At 35.2% G+C, this 16,647-nt stretch overlaps 1 protein-coding gene across 3 annotated transcripts; it reads left to right on the forward strand.

The window, feature by feature from the left end:
- The first annotated feature begins 1,457 nt into the window (after window positions 1-1,457).
- LOC132311440 (exosome complex component RRP45A) lies at window positions 1,458-16,220 on the forward strand. 3 transcript variants are annotated; one of them, XR_009483000.1, is made up of 11 exons: window positions 1,458-1,642; window positions 2,731-2,895; window positions 3,162-3,371; window positions 3,938-4,033; window positions 4,181-4,295; window positions 4,778-4,858; window positions 4,972-5,160; window positions 8,741-9,033; window positions 9,528-9,586; window positions 12,389-12,659; window positions 12,766-12,899. XR_009483000.1 is itself a non-coding variant. In XM_059809342.1 (11 exons), the coding sequence occupies exons 2-10, from the start codon at window positions 2,759-2,761 to the stop codon at window positions 12,981-12,983; spliced, it is 1,398 nt and encodes a 465-aa protein (XP_059665325.1). In that variant the 5' UTR covers window positions 1,458-1,642; window positions 2,731-2,758; the 3' UTR covers window positions 12,984-13,019; window positions 15,776-16,220. The 3 variants fall into 3 exon arrangements, 2 of the variants coding, with proteins under 2 accessions (XP_059665325.1, XP_059665326.1); XM_059809342.1 differs by lacking the exon at window positions 12,389-12,659 and adding an exon at window positions 15,776-16,220 and having other exon boundaries at window positions 12,766-13,019; XM_059809343.1 differs by lacking the exons at window positions 9,528-9,586; window positions 12,389-12,659 and having other exon boundaries at window positions 12,766-12,927.
- The last annotated feature ends 427 nt before the right edge of the window (window positions 16,221-16,647 follow it).

Below are 16,647 nucleotides of genomic sequence, written 5' to 3' on the forward strand. Positions count from 1 at the left end.
ATGTGTTTGATGGTTTCCTCAATACAAATGTGTTACGCATTTTGTATCATTACCTTAACTCTTCTCGTAAGAATATTATGCATTTGAATTTTGAAATATCAATATATCAATTTCATTTGATCTTGAGAGTCAGTTTTCTTGTGGTTGCATCAATTATGTTGACTTAGGAGTGTATTGTTGAAGTAATAAACACGATGACACACATGCGATCTCATTTAAAGGCGCTTCACATAAAATTAGAAGGGTTATAAGATTTAAATATTTTATTTTTTTATTAAATACATGGTAGGATATGTTCGGGGCAATTTGACACCGTGTGAGTAATTTTGTAGATATATTTAAAAAAAAAAAAAATTTGAGATTTAATGTAATTGAAAATATACTTGAATGAATTTAAGAAATAATATAATTTTTTTTAAAAAAATGAAGACAACAAACATTTACCGCTAAACTCTAGATTATTTATTTTATCCATCATTATTTTAATAAAAGAATGAGGAATATTAATTTACTATTTTTTACCTTCACAAAAAAGACTAGAATTTCTATTGGCAGGAGAACTCTCTTAGTAATGACAGTAAATAATAAAAAGTAAAAATAAAAGAAAGTGAAATAAATAAAAAGAAAATAAATTTTTTATCATATAATTCTTTAGCAATAATTTTTTTTTAACCTTTCAAAAAAAAAAATTTTAAACAAAAATATGAGAAATTACTCGTTTGATAATTTTAATAATATAAAATTTTATCATAAAATAAAAGGTATTATGGAGTTTTATAAGTTCATAATATTCCATAAAAAAAGAATGTTTTCTACGTTCTCTTTGTTCTAAAACTAAAACTAATTACAAAAAGACTAAAAAAAGAAAAATAAGGCCTTACTTGGAATGAAACTTTGAGAACTATTTCCAAAAACAGTTTTCAGAGAATGAAAACAGAAAACAATTTTCAGTTTTCTTAGTTTGGAAAAACTCTAAAACAATTTTCAGAGAGCAAAAACTCGAAAAACTGTTTGATTGTCTAAAAATTGCTTTTTGAACTTAAAGAAGGAAAAAAGAAAAAAAAATCATCAAGGATATATGTTTACACAATATTCTCTTCTTTTATTAAGAAAAAAATTATATAAAATTAGGTAGAGAACAAAGTCTTCTTTTTGATATATTAACTATTAATAAAAATGTTGTATATAAATACAACAATTCAAGTTTAGAATACAAGAATTAAGCGTGAATTAAACAAACTTTAAACAACTATCAAACTTGTATATAATAGATTCAGAAGCGTCTATTTTTTTTTTTTTTCCCCCTTCTAATTTTCTTTTTATAGTCAATAATTTTAAGCAACATTAAATTAAATTGGCACATGAGTGGATCCCATAAATAATAATAATAAAAAAAATCCCATTTAAGCATTAAAATAGATAAATCGGGTAAAAAAACCCGTTTAAGCATTAAAATAGACAAATCAGGTAACAAATGAATCCAAATTTCTGCGGCCCTAAAACCACCGCTGCAACTACCAAAACCCTAAAACCTAATCCGAAAACCCTAAACCTAACTCCAGATTTCGCTCCGCTCCAATTGTTGTCGACGAAGCCTACCCGATCTGGTGGACTCCACAATAACGGCGGCGAGTGTCTACAGGTATTACCCTCTTGTCATTGCTTCTTCTCTACTGTTCGAAGTTTTAACTGAATCCTCTTCTTCTCTCCCGAGTACGTGCTGTTTGCATGTCTCGTTTTCTTCTTCCTCTTCTCTCCTTAGTCCTGCGCTCCTGTTTGCATTTTTTTTAAAAAAAAAACTCTGAAAGTTCTTTTTTTTTTTTTTTGGTTCTGTACTCTTGTTTGAACTGAAAAAGGTCTGTTCTTATTTTATAGTTTACTTTAATCTGTTTGCTTTAATTGTTTCATGCTCTGTTTTGCTTTGAAATTGGAGCTGACACACACTAATGAACCATCCTTGTGTTTGGAATTGAAACTGACAAACACACTAATATGAACAATCATTGTGCATGCTTTGTTTTTGTTTTGTTTCCTGGAAAGTTAAAATTAAAAGTGCAGGGTCGCCTCTGTTTTGATTTGAAATTGAGTAATTGACATGCTTGCTGCCTTGCTCTGATTTTCTATGTTTGTTTTAGTTTTTATTTCATTAGTTGACTGTTGCATCTTTATGTTAGTATACTGACTATTGAACTTGACTATTTGGTTGGCTTTTGCATCTTTATATTAGTATGTTGATTATTGAACTTAGAAAGTATTTGGTTTATATGACTATTGCATCTTTATTGGGTGCCATTTTTTATATTTTCTCTCAACTGGGCTTCGCTTCAGTTGGGCGTGCTCCTCACCTTGCGCCTTGAACCTTTAACAACTATGCCTTAGAGTCCAACTATGCCCTAGAGTCCATACTAGCGCCAAATGTGAGAGATTATCATTGTCAAGCTTCTCGCCCATTGAGGGGCTTTATCCTCAACCTCTTGTATATGTGTTGCATATATGCTTGTGTGCCATATTTATATTACATGTATATCCAAATATTTTAGAATCGAGCTTACAAGTTTTAATTCTAGACTACTGAATCTACTTTTGCTTTGCAGTAAATGTTAAATGTACCCGATGTAGCAAGCCAATTTTTAGCTGTGTTTTTAAGGTGTTAATTGCAAAATGTTTATGGAAAACTGTAATAGGCACATGTTTGCATTCTAGTTTGTTGATCATATCGAACAATTTCAGGGTATTTCTGCAGAGTGCAGAATAAGAAATGGAGCAGAGATTGGCTAATACGTGGCGGATGACCGTGAATGAGAAGAAATTTATAGAGACTGCATTACTTTCAGACCTTAGAGTTGATGGTCGTCGTCCATTTGACTTTAGACGGATAATTATCAAGTTTGGTAGGTAAGAATTGTTAATGCTTGAATGTGACTTTTTCCAGTTTATATTGATTTACCTAAATATTTGACGGATATAATATATCACTCCTTTCTGTTTGTTTACATAAACCAACCTGGTAAGGAGGCTGGTTTTTAATTTACTACTTGTCAATGAAACTCGCACAATAAGGCTCACTAGTATAAGGATTAAGGAAATCCAATTATTGTTTTGTTCAATAAAGTCTAATGTGCTGATTTTTTCTTGCCTTTTGTGGTATGCTGAATATGCAGAGAAGATGGCTCATCAGAGGTGCAGCTTGGACAGACTCATGTCATGGGTTTTGTTACTTCCCAGCTAGTTCAACCTTACCGAGACAGGCCAAATGAAGGATCACTTTCAATCTATACTGAGTTTTCTCCAATGGCTGATCCTTCATTTGAAGCAGGACGTCCTGGAGAATCTGCTGTGGAGTTGGGACGCGTAATTGACCGTGGTTTAAGGTATTTGCTTTCTTATTTTGTTTTCTTTTTTATCTCATAGAAGCAAAAATGCTCCCCTGGCAGTTAGGAACTTTACTGACCATTTTTTATGGAGAGCTTCTTGGAGCATTTTGAAAATATGATCTTGATTCTTCATTGAAAGTTTCTGGAAGTAAAATGTAAAATAAATTAAACATTAGTAACTTGAATGGTTATCTTTGTCCAATGAAATCGAAATCGAAATCATATTGTTCTGGAATTTACATTATTTCTTTCATGTTGCGTTATTAGCTTTAAGGATCTCATTTTTCTTTTATTTCATTAATTTGTTGTAGAGAAATCTAAGTTTATCAATTGTTTGTAACTGGATACTGAAAACTAAAACTGCTTTTGAGCAATAAATTATGTTCTTGTGCTTGTTGTTATTGGAGCATCTTAGCCAATTTATATAATAAGAACTTTTAGTATTGAAATGAATTTAATGAATTTATATAACTTGAACTCTTTATATTAAAGAATAAACATTATATTAATCTGATATTTATATTGAAATGAATTTATATAAAGATTAGAAAGTGATCTTTCAGGGAAAGCAGGGCAGTAGACACGGAATCACTTTGTGTTGTAGCTGGGAAGTTAGTATGGTCAATTCGTATTGATCTCCATATTATTGACAATGGGGGGTAAGTGGTGATGTGTATCCAATTAAGTCCTGGTAAAATTTCTTTGTTTCTTCAGCTATTTTTTTCAGAAAATATTTTATCTTCTTCCATTTTTTTTTTTTTTTTTGATAAGTAAAATATTTTCCTCTTCTTCATCTGTGAAAACAGAAATCTTGTTGATGCTGCCAATATTGCTGCTTTGGCTGCTCTTTTGACATTCCGGAGGCCTGAATGTACACTAGGTGGAGAAGATGGTCAGGAAGTGATAGTACATCCACATGAGGTCAGCTCCTTTACTCATTTCTTTTTTTGGGAAATAAATTATAGAATTTTCTAGATGCAGTTAACATGTAATCTGACTTGTTAGTTTCTAAATTATAAACATGCAAATGAATGTTGTGATGTTAGGCCCATACTTGAATGTTTCCACCACAGCAAATTTCCTTAGCTGGAAAAAACACAAGTCCTGCTTATAGTCTTGCGATATATTTTTATTATTATTCTTTTTCTTTTTGGAAAAATAAGAATGTCCCCATACAAATTATTTTTTTAATTCTGTGGTTGCATGCTCTTGCAGTCTATAATTCATGGCATGCTGTGATTGGTTACTAAATTTTGTAATCTAGTAATCCAGAGGATGTATGTCCCATTGGGCTATTAAATTGTTCTTTTGCCGTTACAACACATCTTTCTTTTACTTGGTATTACTTAACCACCAGAAAATATGATCTCTTTAGTTGCTTATGAAATGTTGCATTTTGACAGGTTAGGGAGCCGCTTCCTTTGATAATACATCATCTCCCTATTGCAGTCACTTTTGCATTTATCAGTGATGAGAACATTGTGGTAGGCAAACTAGGTCCTAAAATACTTTGTTCTTCATAATCAATAAGAAACACGTATCCAGGATTCAGTTCCTAATGTCAGGTTTCCATTCTAATGTGATTTGCGCTACCCAGGTGATAGATCCAACGCACTTTGAAGAGGCTATCATGGGGGGGAGAATGACTGCTACGCTTAATTCAAATGGTGAAGTTTGTGCTATTCAGAAAGCTGGAGGAGCAGGTGTCATGCAGAGTGTTATTATGCAGTGTTTGCGAATTGCTTCAGTAAAGGCTGCTGATATAACAAGCAAGATAAAAAATGCTGTGAGTTTCTCTATGAAATCGTTTTGTAGATCCTGAGGTGCCTTTTGGTATCTGTTAAAACTGCTTTCTACTTACGTGTTATCTTGATAAATGATGATTTTCACACTTGATGTTAAAATATTAGTTGTCTGTTTTTCTGGGCATGGTCTTTATTGTCCATCCTACTTGATAAAAAGAATCTTGTAACTTTTAGATACTAGTGCTCACTCATGATGAGATGATTACCCCTATGAATGATAATCCGCAAAAATCTAATGACGATAAGGTAATAATACATTAACATTTATGTACACCATATATGATTTCTAGGCTTGGACATGATCATGCTTTGACATGGACACAGCAGCTTCTAAAAAATCTATACACAGGGACTCAGTCCCATGTCTTTCTTTGTGTATTCTTTTATGAACTATATGCATGTTTCTTTGGTTTGAATTGTTATGTGCATGAGGGAAAATTAATAAAAATAAAATGGTGAAGGAATTAATTGATTTTAGAGCAGTTATTAACCAAAGGAATTAGTTCACTGTCTTGTTTTTCTACCATGAAGAACTCGTATATTTGACACAAATTGAGACTACGACTGTTGGACAAGACTCTGATACTTCAGAGTACACTATGCCAAAAATAGATCTATAGTGAAGTGATCTTGATTTTTTAATTCTAACAATTCTATTTAAAATGCAACAATATCAATTATGCAAGTATAAAGAGCAAAAATAAAATAACCAACCAGTCACACATAAACATAACAGATTGATGTGGAAAAGCCCAATGGAAAAAAACCATGGGACCTAGTCTGGGAAGATTCAAATTTATTATCAAAAGAAAGGTATAAAGCACTATGTTACCAGATCCTAATCTCAAGAATTGCCTAGTTACCTCTGACCTAGGCTCACATCAGATGATAATACTCAGACTCTACTGCTGCCAGTCAATGACCTCGCTCCTCATAGATATGTTCTTCAGTCCATACTTAAATCCCCATGATTTGTTGTGTCCAATTCTTTAGTCCTTTGTATGATTTGGTGTTGATGAGTTTTAGGTTCCACAAGCTAATAATCTTCACTTTGAATAATAACTCACCATCAAATACTATGAAAAATATGAATATTTACTAATAAAAAAAATAAAATTATATTATAGATGGTCGCCTTTGGTGCCTTTTGTATTCTCTTGGGATCGCTCCCCTCTCGAGCACCTTTTATAAAATCTTACTTTTCAAAAAAGGAAAAAAAGAAAGAAAACAAGAAAAAAATGAATATTTGATCTCTATATATACTCTCTAGGAATTTGTACTTATAATATATATAAATATATATATTCTCTTCATAATGTATAAAGAGTATGACTATAACCCCATATTTATAGCCAATATGAGTCTCCTACATGAAATTGGAAAATAAACCAAATAAAAAATGATTTTAGAGAGTTCCCACAACAAATTTATAAGCCATGTTCCTTCTAGCGAAATGCTCTCTAGGTTCGATTGATTGACTTATGGATCGAAACTAACTTGGTTTGAGTGATGTTGAAGCGATTGAATTATCCCTCAAAGCTTACTATTTTTGGATCAAAATCTGTTCCAACATATTAAATCAGTCCATTACAATTTCGATTGGTTGATGAGCTGATTTTGTTCACTTAGTTTTTTCTTATCAAAAACACTTTTATGGATTCAAAATGTCTTTTTAATGAATCTAAACATATATGTAATGACCCTAATATGTCTGCTTTTGAGATTCCATTACCTGTCCTCCAAAGTAAGCTTAAAATTGTTAATTTAAATAAGTTTTCAAAATCTGAGGGTATTTTAGGGAAGTGACAATTTTCGGGACATTTCTTTGGGACTTCCTAAAAAGAAAGAGAGATGTTTGTTTTGTGATGGAAGGAGTATCTAAATCAGTGCCATGTTCACAAATGTTGGACACCATTTAATGATTGGTAGAAGTGCCTATATGTATCATGATTGCCACACACATTAGGTGCAATAAATTGATAACAGTTGTTTTGAGTGCCATTTATAACTGTGATGTTGTGGCCCGAATTATGTTTCGGCCCAAAAAATGGGCTTTCTGTGGGCCCACCACAGGGTCCAGGGGGCCTTTTTGGGGAATTTTTGACCCTTTTTTTCATTTGCTGGTCTGTTTAGGATTCTCTTGTATCCCAGTATATAAGGACGTTTAGGGTTTGGAGTGGGTAATGAGAGACCATTGAAAATCGAAGAGAGAGAGAGAGAGAGAGAGAGAGCTAGGGTTTGGGGGGCTGAAACTTGTAATCTCCTGTTTTTCACTTAGTGATCTCTTTCGCCTGATCTTCACCGTGGATGTAGGCTTTGCCGAACCATGTAAATCTTTGTGTTCCTTGTGTGGCGTGTTTATTTTTCTGTCATGATTCTTGATTTGTTCTTGGTTTGCGGCATTTGTCATAACAATAACAATATAATGTGTTAAAAATTTGACTGTTAGATTCCGTCTTTTACTGTTTAGTTGCACATTGGGCCAAGAGGTTGGGGTAGAAATCTCCAGAGTCTACCATATATTATGGCACTCTAATAATGTAAAATCTGAATCGCATGAACTGAGACCATTTGTTTCCTGCCTGTGCCTTTGCTTCTGCTAGATGGCCTCAGCTCTCTTGTCAGTATTTATATATTCTAGAGAGATGCTAGCGATAGTCGTGACTGACAAATTGTGGCTGTCATGTGTTGGTTGAGTGGGCCTTACCTGTGAGACCCACTATCCGGTATCCAATGGGTGAGGGGCAACAGTGATGAGTGTCACTAGCATCCCTCATATTTTCAATACTCCGTAATTCTTTTTCTTCAAGGAAATGTTTCATGCTCATCTTTCTAAACTAAAGTAAGACAAGATTAAGTGTGATTCTGTTAGGGGTTAGAGCAAGCTTGAGGCCAGTGCAAAAAAAATTTGGTTACTTCACCTTTGTGGTCGATTACCAGAATCAATCCTTTTGGACCATGTTTATAAATTTTTGATATTTCTGTCATCCTGAAGAGGATTTGGTCAGAATAATTTTTTTAATCTAAATGTTGAACTTATAGAATATACTTCTGTTTTTTCTTTAGCAATTTTGGTCCTTGGAATGTAGCATCATGTTATAGTAAACGTTTAGCTCCCTCAAATGGCTAGGGCAAGGCTATCTCAAGTTTGGATATTGCACAGCTGTAGTTTTGTACATTAACTTTTATCTACTAATCCTACATTTCTGAATGCAATACATGAAACATCAACAAGTGCAACGAAACCACTTATACCTACTTCTAAAATTGCAACCTATGAGATCCACCGATGTTGCTGTATTGAATATGTTTGCTAACAATGTACATTCTAAACCATATAACATGTTTTCTTTTTCCCATTAAGAATCATATAAGGGCTACTTTTGAATGTGAAACATAGAAAGTTCTTCGTTTGTATTTTGTAATAGTTCATTTTATCTGTGAACTGGAAAAGAGGAGGTTTCACTAATGTCATTGCGTTTATTTCTGTTAAAGAGCGGTGGCTTTTGATAGTGATGGATCTACTTTTACGCTTGAACTCTCTGTGACGAATTTCTACAGGTGGAATCCTTCAACACTGAAAGGGCACTTCGGAAGATCAAACGTCACTCCTCTGCCTTTTTGGGTGTTAGTGAACCAGGTGCTAAATTACGTCAGACCGAAAGCCAATCTATTGATCAGAAGGGAGTCAGCGATCTGCCAAGGCATCATATGGAGAGATTAAAGTTAATATCAGAGGAACATGGTGTCAGTCAGAGCAATGATATGGAAGTTGAAACCCAGTCATCTAAACAAGATAGAACTAACAGAAGAGATGGTGATGCTACGAGTTTCATTGGTGGGCCCTCAAGCTGGTATGGTGTCATTTTGCAAAATAGTTTTTGGGAGCTTCCTCGGATCTAATCAATCTTGAATTTGAATTATTTATGTGGGAGAAGACCATATAACCTGTTCAACCTATAGAAAATGGATTTACTAAAAATATATATATATATTATATAGAAAATGGAAAGATTTGGGAATTTTGTCTTTTTTCCGTGGAAAAGGCATGGTCCCGAAAAGGTGTCATTATAGAAAATGGAACCAACTTATATTGATGAGTCAAAAGTTGAAATTAGTGATTTCATTCTATATATGATTCCCTGCCACCAATGAATTTCACACATGAGGAAAAATAAAATGGAATTGTTTTTGTAAATGCAATGTAAAACAAACTGAAACATCCCCATGAGTCAAATGAATTTCCTTTTCCTTCTCATTCAATTTCCATAGTTTTTCTCCTCTCCCTCCTCTTTCTGAAGTCTTTTTCAATTTTTCCTTTGTGAAGTATTTTTCTTTTTCCTTTCAGGGACCCATACTCGAAGGGCGTCAATTATGATGTATTGAAAGCTTCTCTTGCGGCACGTGGTATTTAACTTTTGTAAAATGTCTTCATTCTTAGAATTTAAGAAATCACAATTGCCTCTCTTACCAATTATAATTGTAAAAGCCCCGATTATGATTTTATAGATCTAATTATTCCAACTTCCAGAAGGCCGTAATTTCAAACAACTCTAAATTGCAGAAAACCATAATGATTTTAATTAAATTGAATGTGTTAAGGTTTAGGATTACAAATAATGAGTTTAAAGCCTTCATAAATTGCAAGAGGAAAGGGAAAAAATAGGAATGAATACTGCAAAACATAAAAAATTTCATGTTGCTGCAGATGGTTGAATTACATCTTGGCTCACTGTTGATGGTTATGACCTGCAGAAATTGACTCGAAATGGTCGCAAGAAGTGTTTGCGACTGTGCTTTTTCCTTTTCATCTGCCGTCCTCTTTCTGTTTCTTCCATTCCCCCTATCTCTTTCTCATCTTTCATTTGCTCTCCCTTTCTCCCTGTCTCTCTTTAACAGTCAATGAGTGAACCGTCAAACGGCTGCCACTTTGTCTTCTTCTTTTTCTTCATTTAAAAAATCCAACATTTGTTTCATAATTTGTGTAACCACTTACTCCATCACATGGTATGATGTTGTCCGCTTTGGACCTGAGCCCGCACGGTTTTGCTCTTTGAGCTTTACCCCAAAAGGCTTCATACCAATTGGAGTGACACACTTACATATATAACATCTCTCCTTTCCACACCCAGGCGATGTGGGATTGTGCATCTGTAGCTTGCCCAGTGTGATAGCCTGCCAGTGCCTCGCACCCGCCCACAAGGTCGCCGCAATCACCACTCCTTGGGGCCAGTGCCCTCGTTGGCTACACTTCCGGCTGGGTCAGGCTCTGATACCACTTGTAATGACGCTCACCTTAGCCAAACACAATATTGTCCGCTTTTGGGCCTGAGACCGCATGGTTTTGCTTTTGGGCTTTACCTCAAAAGGCCTCGTACCAATTGGAGTGACACACCTACGTATATAGCATTTTCCCTTTCCACACGCAGACAATGTGGGATTGTGCACATATAAATCGCCCAGTGTGGTAGCCTGTCAGTCCTTTGCACCTGCCCACAAGGTCGCCACAGATTGTAGTGACCTTGTGGGTGGATGTGTGTGAACGTGTGCAGGTGGCACCAGCAGGCTACCACACTGGGCGAGCTACGTGCACAATCCCACATCGTCTGGGTGTGGAAAACGGCAAGTGCTATATGTAGATTCAATGCCCTTTTATGACACAACGCGTTTTAAAGCCGTGATGGCCGTGAACCTACCAGAACTCCGGAGTTAAGTGTCCTTAACTTGGAGTAGCACCAGGATGGGTGACCCCTGGGAAGTCTCTGGTCCGGGGGAGTAAAAAACAGACAATATTGTGTCTGGATAGGGTGGGGGTCGTTACAATTTGACCTACTTATTTTTTGAAACCTTATAAAATTGCCCTTGCCATGGCCATGCATGTCTATCGCGTCTTCAAATTGAATGGCCCAATTGTTTTAAAATCCGACACGTCTGTCATGTCCATGCTTAGAATTTGAATTGTTAAGATGGAATATTTAGGCGCATCCATGCTTCATAGACTACAAGGGTGGAAGAGCATGAACGGGTATGGTGTCAATAATGGTGAAGGGCGGTTGAGGTTGTGTTTGTGGTCGTGGCTGTGCTGTAGTGGTGATGGCACAATATGGAAACTAGGGTTGGTTTGGTTTTTCTATCTTGGAGGTTGCTAGTAGATGGTGGTGGATGTAATAGCAGCATTGGAGTAGTTATAGCTATGGAGGTTATATCCACCATGTTGGTAGTGAGGCTCATCGCAGTGATGAATTTTATGGTTGGGGGGAGAAGAGATTAACCTTTTCCTTTGGTTTTTTGGTGTTGTGGTGGTGTTGGCAGAGATGGTCAATGTGGTGGTGATGATGATGGTAGTGTTGGAGACTATAGGATTGTTCTGTTACCATTAGTGATTGGAGTCCTGGTGTATTCCTGATTGTCTTGGTAATGCTATGGCTTTTCATTTGTGGTTTTAAGTTTTGTTCAATTAGGCAGAAGGTTAAGAGAACCTACCCGGGTTGAAGAGATGCCCCATTCCCAAGACTACATTCCCAACCATGGGTTGGAGTTGTTAACCACAGTCCTGGGTTTTTCTTTTGGTCCTTATGATTATGCTGTTTGGTCACTTGTACCTTTTAGCATGTTTATTTTACAAAATAACATATCATAAAATAATGGATTGTTGAAATAAGTTACAGGACTAAGGGGGAAAAGGCCTGCTAGATGGGTCATGCAGTAAAATAATTTTTATTTAGTATAAAGATCTACCATCAAATTATCTAAAGTAGTGTTTTTTCATCTTTTACATCTAAAAATTCTTTCTCCTCCCGGAGGACCAAAACTCAACTCCAAGACAAAACTCGAGCCTTGTTTAATTCGCATAGTTGAAGTTCAAAAGGTTATGTAATATTTAATTTTAGCATTTCAAATAATGCCATTAGTCGGTGTTAGTCTTGTCTGTGTGTGTGTTGAAAGAAAAAGACTAGAGATAGAATTAACCTTTGACATTATTTTGCACAACATGGCTGCTATTAGAGTCAAACGAAATTTTTAGCATTTTTTAGGAATAATTGAATACCCACTACTTTTGGTTGGTATTAAAAAATTTAGTTCTCACTAGATTTAAATTAGTTTCAACTTTCAAGGTCCATGAATCTAATGGTCCATGCCTCAAGCATGAAATTATTCAATCACTTACTTTTCTATCGCTTGCACCTATGTGTGTTTGCATTGTGGCAGGAGTATTTGGTATTTCATTTACGTTGTGGTATGTGAATAATGGAGAAGCTTGTCAAAGGAAAGAGTTCGGATCATGAAGGTGCTGGAACAGTGGAATCCAAATGTGAATCCTGTACTTAGCAAAAAAAAAATAGTATTGTCCATATTCTATGGGCATAAAATATTAAAGAAAAAAGAAAAAGGAAAAACCATGCAAGGTAGTGAATTCTTGGTTAGGGGTTGTCAGATGTTTTTATATGCTTTCAGAGACAGTTGTCATATTTAGTTTTAGGTACGTATATTGTGTGCATATTTTTGCATCTAGATATTCTAGACATTTTCTACTGGCAAACGTGTGTTTTGGCAGAGAAATTATTGTGTTACATTATTACTTGCAGGAGCATTAACACCCAATAAGAAGGTGGAAGAATCAAGACTTAACAAACTCTGTGAAACTGAAGCAGATCAACCTTCTGCGGATATTGCTCCAGTTCCATCGCAAAACGAGGCAGCTGGAATTGAAATGCAAACAACTGGGCAAAAGAGTTTGAAAGATGCCGTGAAGCCTAAGCACAAGAGAAAAAAGAGGGCATCCTCCAACATTGATGCAAGTTAGCTCATTTTTGCCAGCAATTATATCTTCGCAAGTCATGTATGTCCTTTTTCTTGGTGGGGAAAAAAAAAAAAAAAAATACTTGTCCTTGCATAGTTGGTTGATTCAATCATGTGAAAGTTTCACAATTGATGCATGAAAAAGATCTTTCTGCAATTTTTCTGTTAATCTTAGAAAATGATAAATTTAAAGATACAATTAATGAAACATACAATTTTTAGAGTTGGGGCGTTTTGGAAATGATATTACTACTTTTTTGTTTCATAGAATTTGAATTGCTCCGTTTTATATTCATATCAACTGTACTGAGTTGTGTAATGTCTAGGAACTATTTGGATAATTATGTCTGCAAATGTTTGGTACTTTCTTTTGGGGATGACCTATTTATGTCATGGTATACAGCATTACAAAAAGGGGCCTGGGATGCTAAAGGACAGAGTGATAGTGAGTCCAAGAGCTAGTGAGAGAGGGCAGGATGGCAATTATTGAATATCTTATGGTCCAGAGCATTTGCAGAGTGTCAATGCACATCTGCATATATATGGGAATACATGTATAATTATATATAAAGGTTCATGTGGTGCTTCTGAAATATATGTAAATGAGAATGAAAAAAAAAAAAAAAAACAGAAGAAAAAGAAACTTTATTTTATATTTTTTCAAGTTTCTGTTGGGGCATAGTGGTTGTGTGCGCGCTTGCCTACCCTGGGAAAAAAAAAGGAAGAATTTTGTTGGCTATATCCCGAGCTTGGTTCAACTCTTGCTGATAAATGATATCTGTATATATTAAAATTATAAATATCTCATCAAGGTTAAATATGTAATTAACATGAATATCTAATTTGAAACTCAGTCTCATAACAGTGTTTCATTCTTAGTGAAGGACATACCTACATATTTGGCCAAAAGTCAAAACTAAATTGGTATCCATGCTTTTAAAATGGTAAGCCGTAGAATTGCAGGAATTCCCCCTGAACGGCCCCAATCCACGGACTGATCTCAAAATTCACCTTCTTAGAAGATGAACTATGTAAAGTAAACATAGACGGGATGAACTCCATAAGATGCCTAAGAACAAGGTATAAGACCGTTTTATTTTAAGGCAAGGTGCACTTGTGAGTCTTGGAATTAAGTTTAAGCATGTTTTAAGTTTAAGCATGTTTTAAGCAGCATGCTTCTTAGCTTTTTTGCTCTCTTTTGTGACGACCTCCTCCCGTTATTCACATTCTTCTTAGCTTGTTCCATCCTTTTCCACTTCTTCCTTTTGTTCTTCTAGTTACTAGTATAGTTTCAGAGAAATTGTTGCTTATGGGTCGCCTAACTCTTATGAATAGAGTAGATAAGGCGGAAAATGTTGTTGTATTAAGTTCTTATGTTGACCTTGTTCCAAATGAGGTTTTTTGGGTATACAAGGAAGAGTGTAGATAACACCAAAAAGGAAGTTACAAATGTATTACTGAAGAATGTTTGTAAAACGAAAAATGAGCCTCCTTGTATAATAGCGTAGAAGCTGTTGGTTTAGTTTTGCTTACTAGGTTGGCCATCCGGTCTGCCAGTCTTGTTTTGCATAAAAGAAGTGGACATTGTTCAGTTTGTCCACGAGGGAAAAAAAGAGGGAAAGGAAAATAAAGAAGGAAAGTTAACATTGTATTAGGGGATACAAAGTTAACTTTGTAGTAGGCCATCCAGTCTACCAGTCTTGTTTTACATAAAAGAAGTGGACATTGTTTAGTTTGTCCACGAGGGAAAAAAAAGAGGGGAAAAAAAAGAAAAGAGAGAAGGAAAGTTAACTTTGTATTAGGGGATACATATTTTTTTTTCCAAGATTGCATACAAAAATTACACAGTGTTGAACTGATGACCTCTTAAATAAAGCGAAGAACTCAGCCACTATGCCCACATTCAAGTAAAGTGATGTTTATTTAAAAATGTAAATGTCTCCAGGAGTGGTCAGCTGAGTCAACCTGGAAAATCACAGATCTCAGCCACCATGCCCGCATTCAAGTAAATTGATGTTTATTTAAAAATATAAACACTTCACCAGGAGTGGTCAGCTGAGTCTACCTGGAATGGATCCGCTTCGCTCTAACATCGGAATGGGTCTGGTTCTGGTCACTGTGTTATTAGGTGTCAAGATCTCTCTCTTTCTCCCCCCTTCTTCCTCTTGTTCTTCTTTGTAGATTGGTTTTACTGGTCAAAGTCTTATTTTTTGATTTACTTATCAAAAAAAAAAAAAAAAAAAAAGGTCTTATTTTTTGATTCTGGAGTGCTACTCCTAGTTGGAGTCATGGAAGACCAGTTTTGAAAAGTGTCCAGTAGTTTCTCAAGCTCACTTGGGTTGTATGTTGCAATGCATGAGAGATTAATTTAACAAACCACCCGATTCCAAATAGTTTTTAGAAGGTTTTTTTTTTTTTTTAATTGAATCAAGTATTTCTACCAAGTTTGTTTTCTATGATATCCAGGAATTGTTATGATTTTGTGAAATGGCAGATTTTGCACATTTTCTGTTCTCACATCTGAAGATTACTCCATTTTGTTTTTTGAGTTCTCCACTACAAGAGATTGATATGTGCCTCAGCTGTTACAGGGGAAAACTAGAATGATTTAATTTTAATGAATGTTCAATTGCTCCCCAAATAGTTGGGGAAAGACTTAGTTGAGTTGAGTTCGATTGCTCCCTTACGGGACAAATTTTAAAGATAATTTATGAAACATTATCTGTATAGATGTCTGGAAGGGTGTCGTAATTTTGTTTCAATGCATTTTGTTGTTTTACTGTTGTTCTTGTGCAGGTACCAGTGCCTACTTATTGAAGCTTTTCTTTTGGTTTGGCCTGAAGTTGCACCAAGAGATCATTCTAGGAGAATTCTGAAACTGAAACCAAGAAGAGGAAACAGTTGAATGCTACTTGCCCTACTGCATGGTTTTGGCTCGACTGAACTTTTAACTTTGTGTTCTGGAATCATCTGATGGCAAAGTGGATAAAAGTCCGCTTACAGCAAAAAGGTGCCTTAAAGTTACTCTCTTTATTGTTCCGTTTTGAACTAGATCTAGGATTTCTTTCCTGCATGGTAAGATTGTTCCCAATCTTGATTATAGTTCGATCTATTGTAGTGCTGTAACTTCCAAATGTAAGTTGAACTAATATTTGCAAGAGGAGAATGTTTCGCCAGAAAAGTAACTTGGTTAAATTATTGACATCCTTCATAATTAATCCCGCCATATTTATTGTTGACACATTTTTGTTGATACTGGGTTTATCGTTGGTAGACTGTTGGATGATATACGGTTGCACATTACGGAAAAAATTCGTTGAAAACCCTTATTTTTCCTCAAGGAGCTGCTTGATCATTCCTCCCTCACACCCAACCAAAGAGATCTATGCACTCTCTTTTTATTGATTTTTATTCCTAGGATAATATATACATTCATGTACCATCATCCTCGTCTTTTTATCTATGTGAATGAGTGAATACTTGAGTTTTAGGAAATAATTTCTGATGAGAAGTCTTATAAGAACAATCGATGTTGGCTTTTGGCCATAGTAAATGTTTACCCATGGTGTAGACAGACCTAGTATGCGTCTTCCTTATTCAGCATCAACTAGTCTTCCCTTTTCATCTTAAGTCCTTGGAAGTGCATGGTGATCTCCGGCAATGAAATC

The sequence above is a fragment of the Cornus florida genome, unplaced genomic scaffold, assembly GCF_030987335.1.
Source record: "Cornus florida cultivar Cherokee Brave unplaced genomic scaffold, ASM3098733v1 CherokeeBrave_3.0.0_Hap2_Chr06, whole genome shotgun sequence".
Classification (NCBI taxonomy): Eukaryota; Viridiplantae; Streptophyta; class Magnoliopsida; order Cornales; family Cornaceae; genus Cornus; species Cornus florida.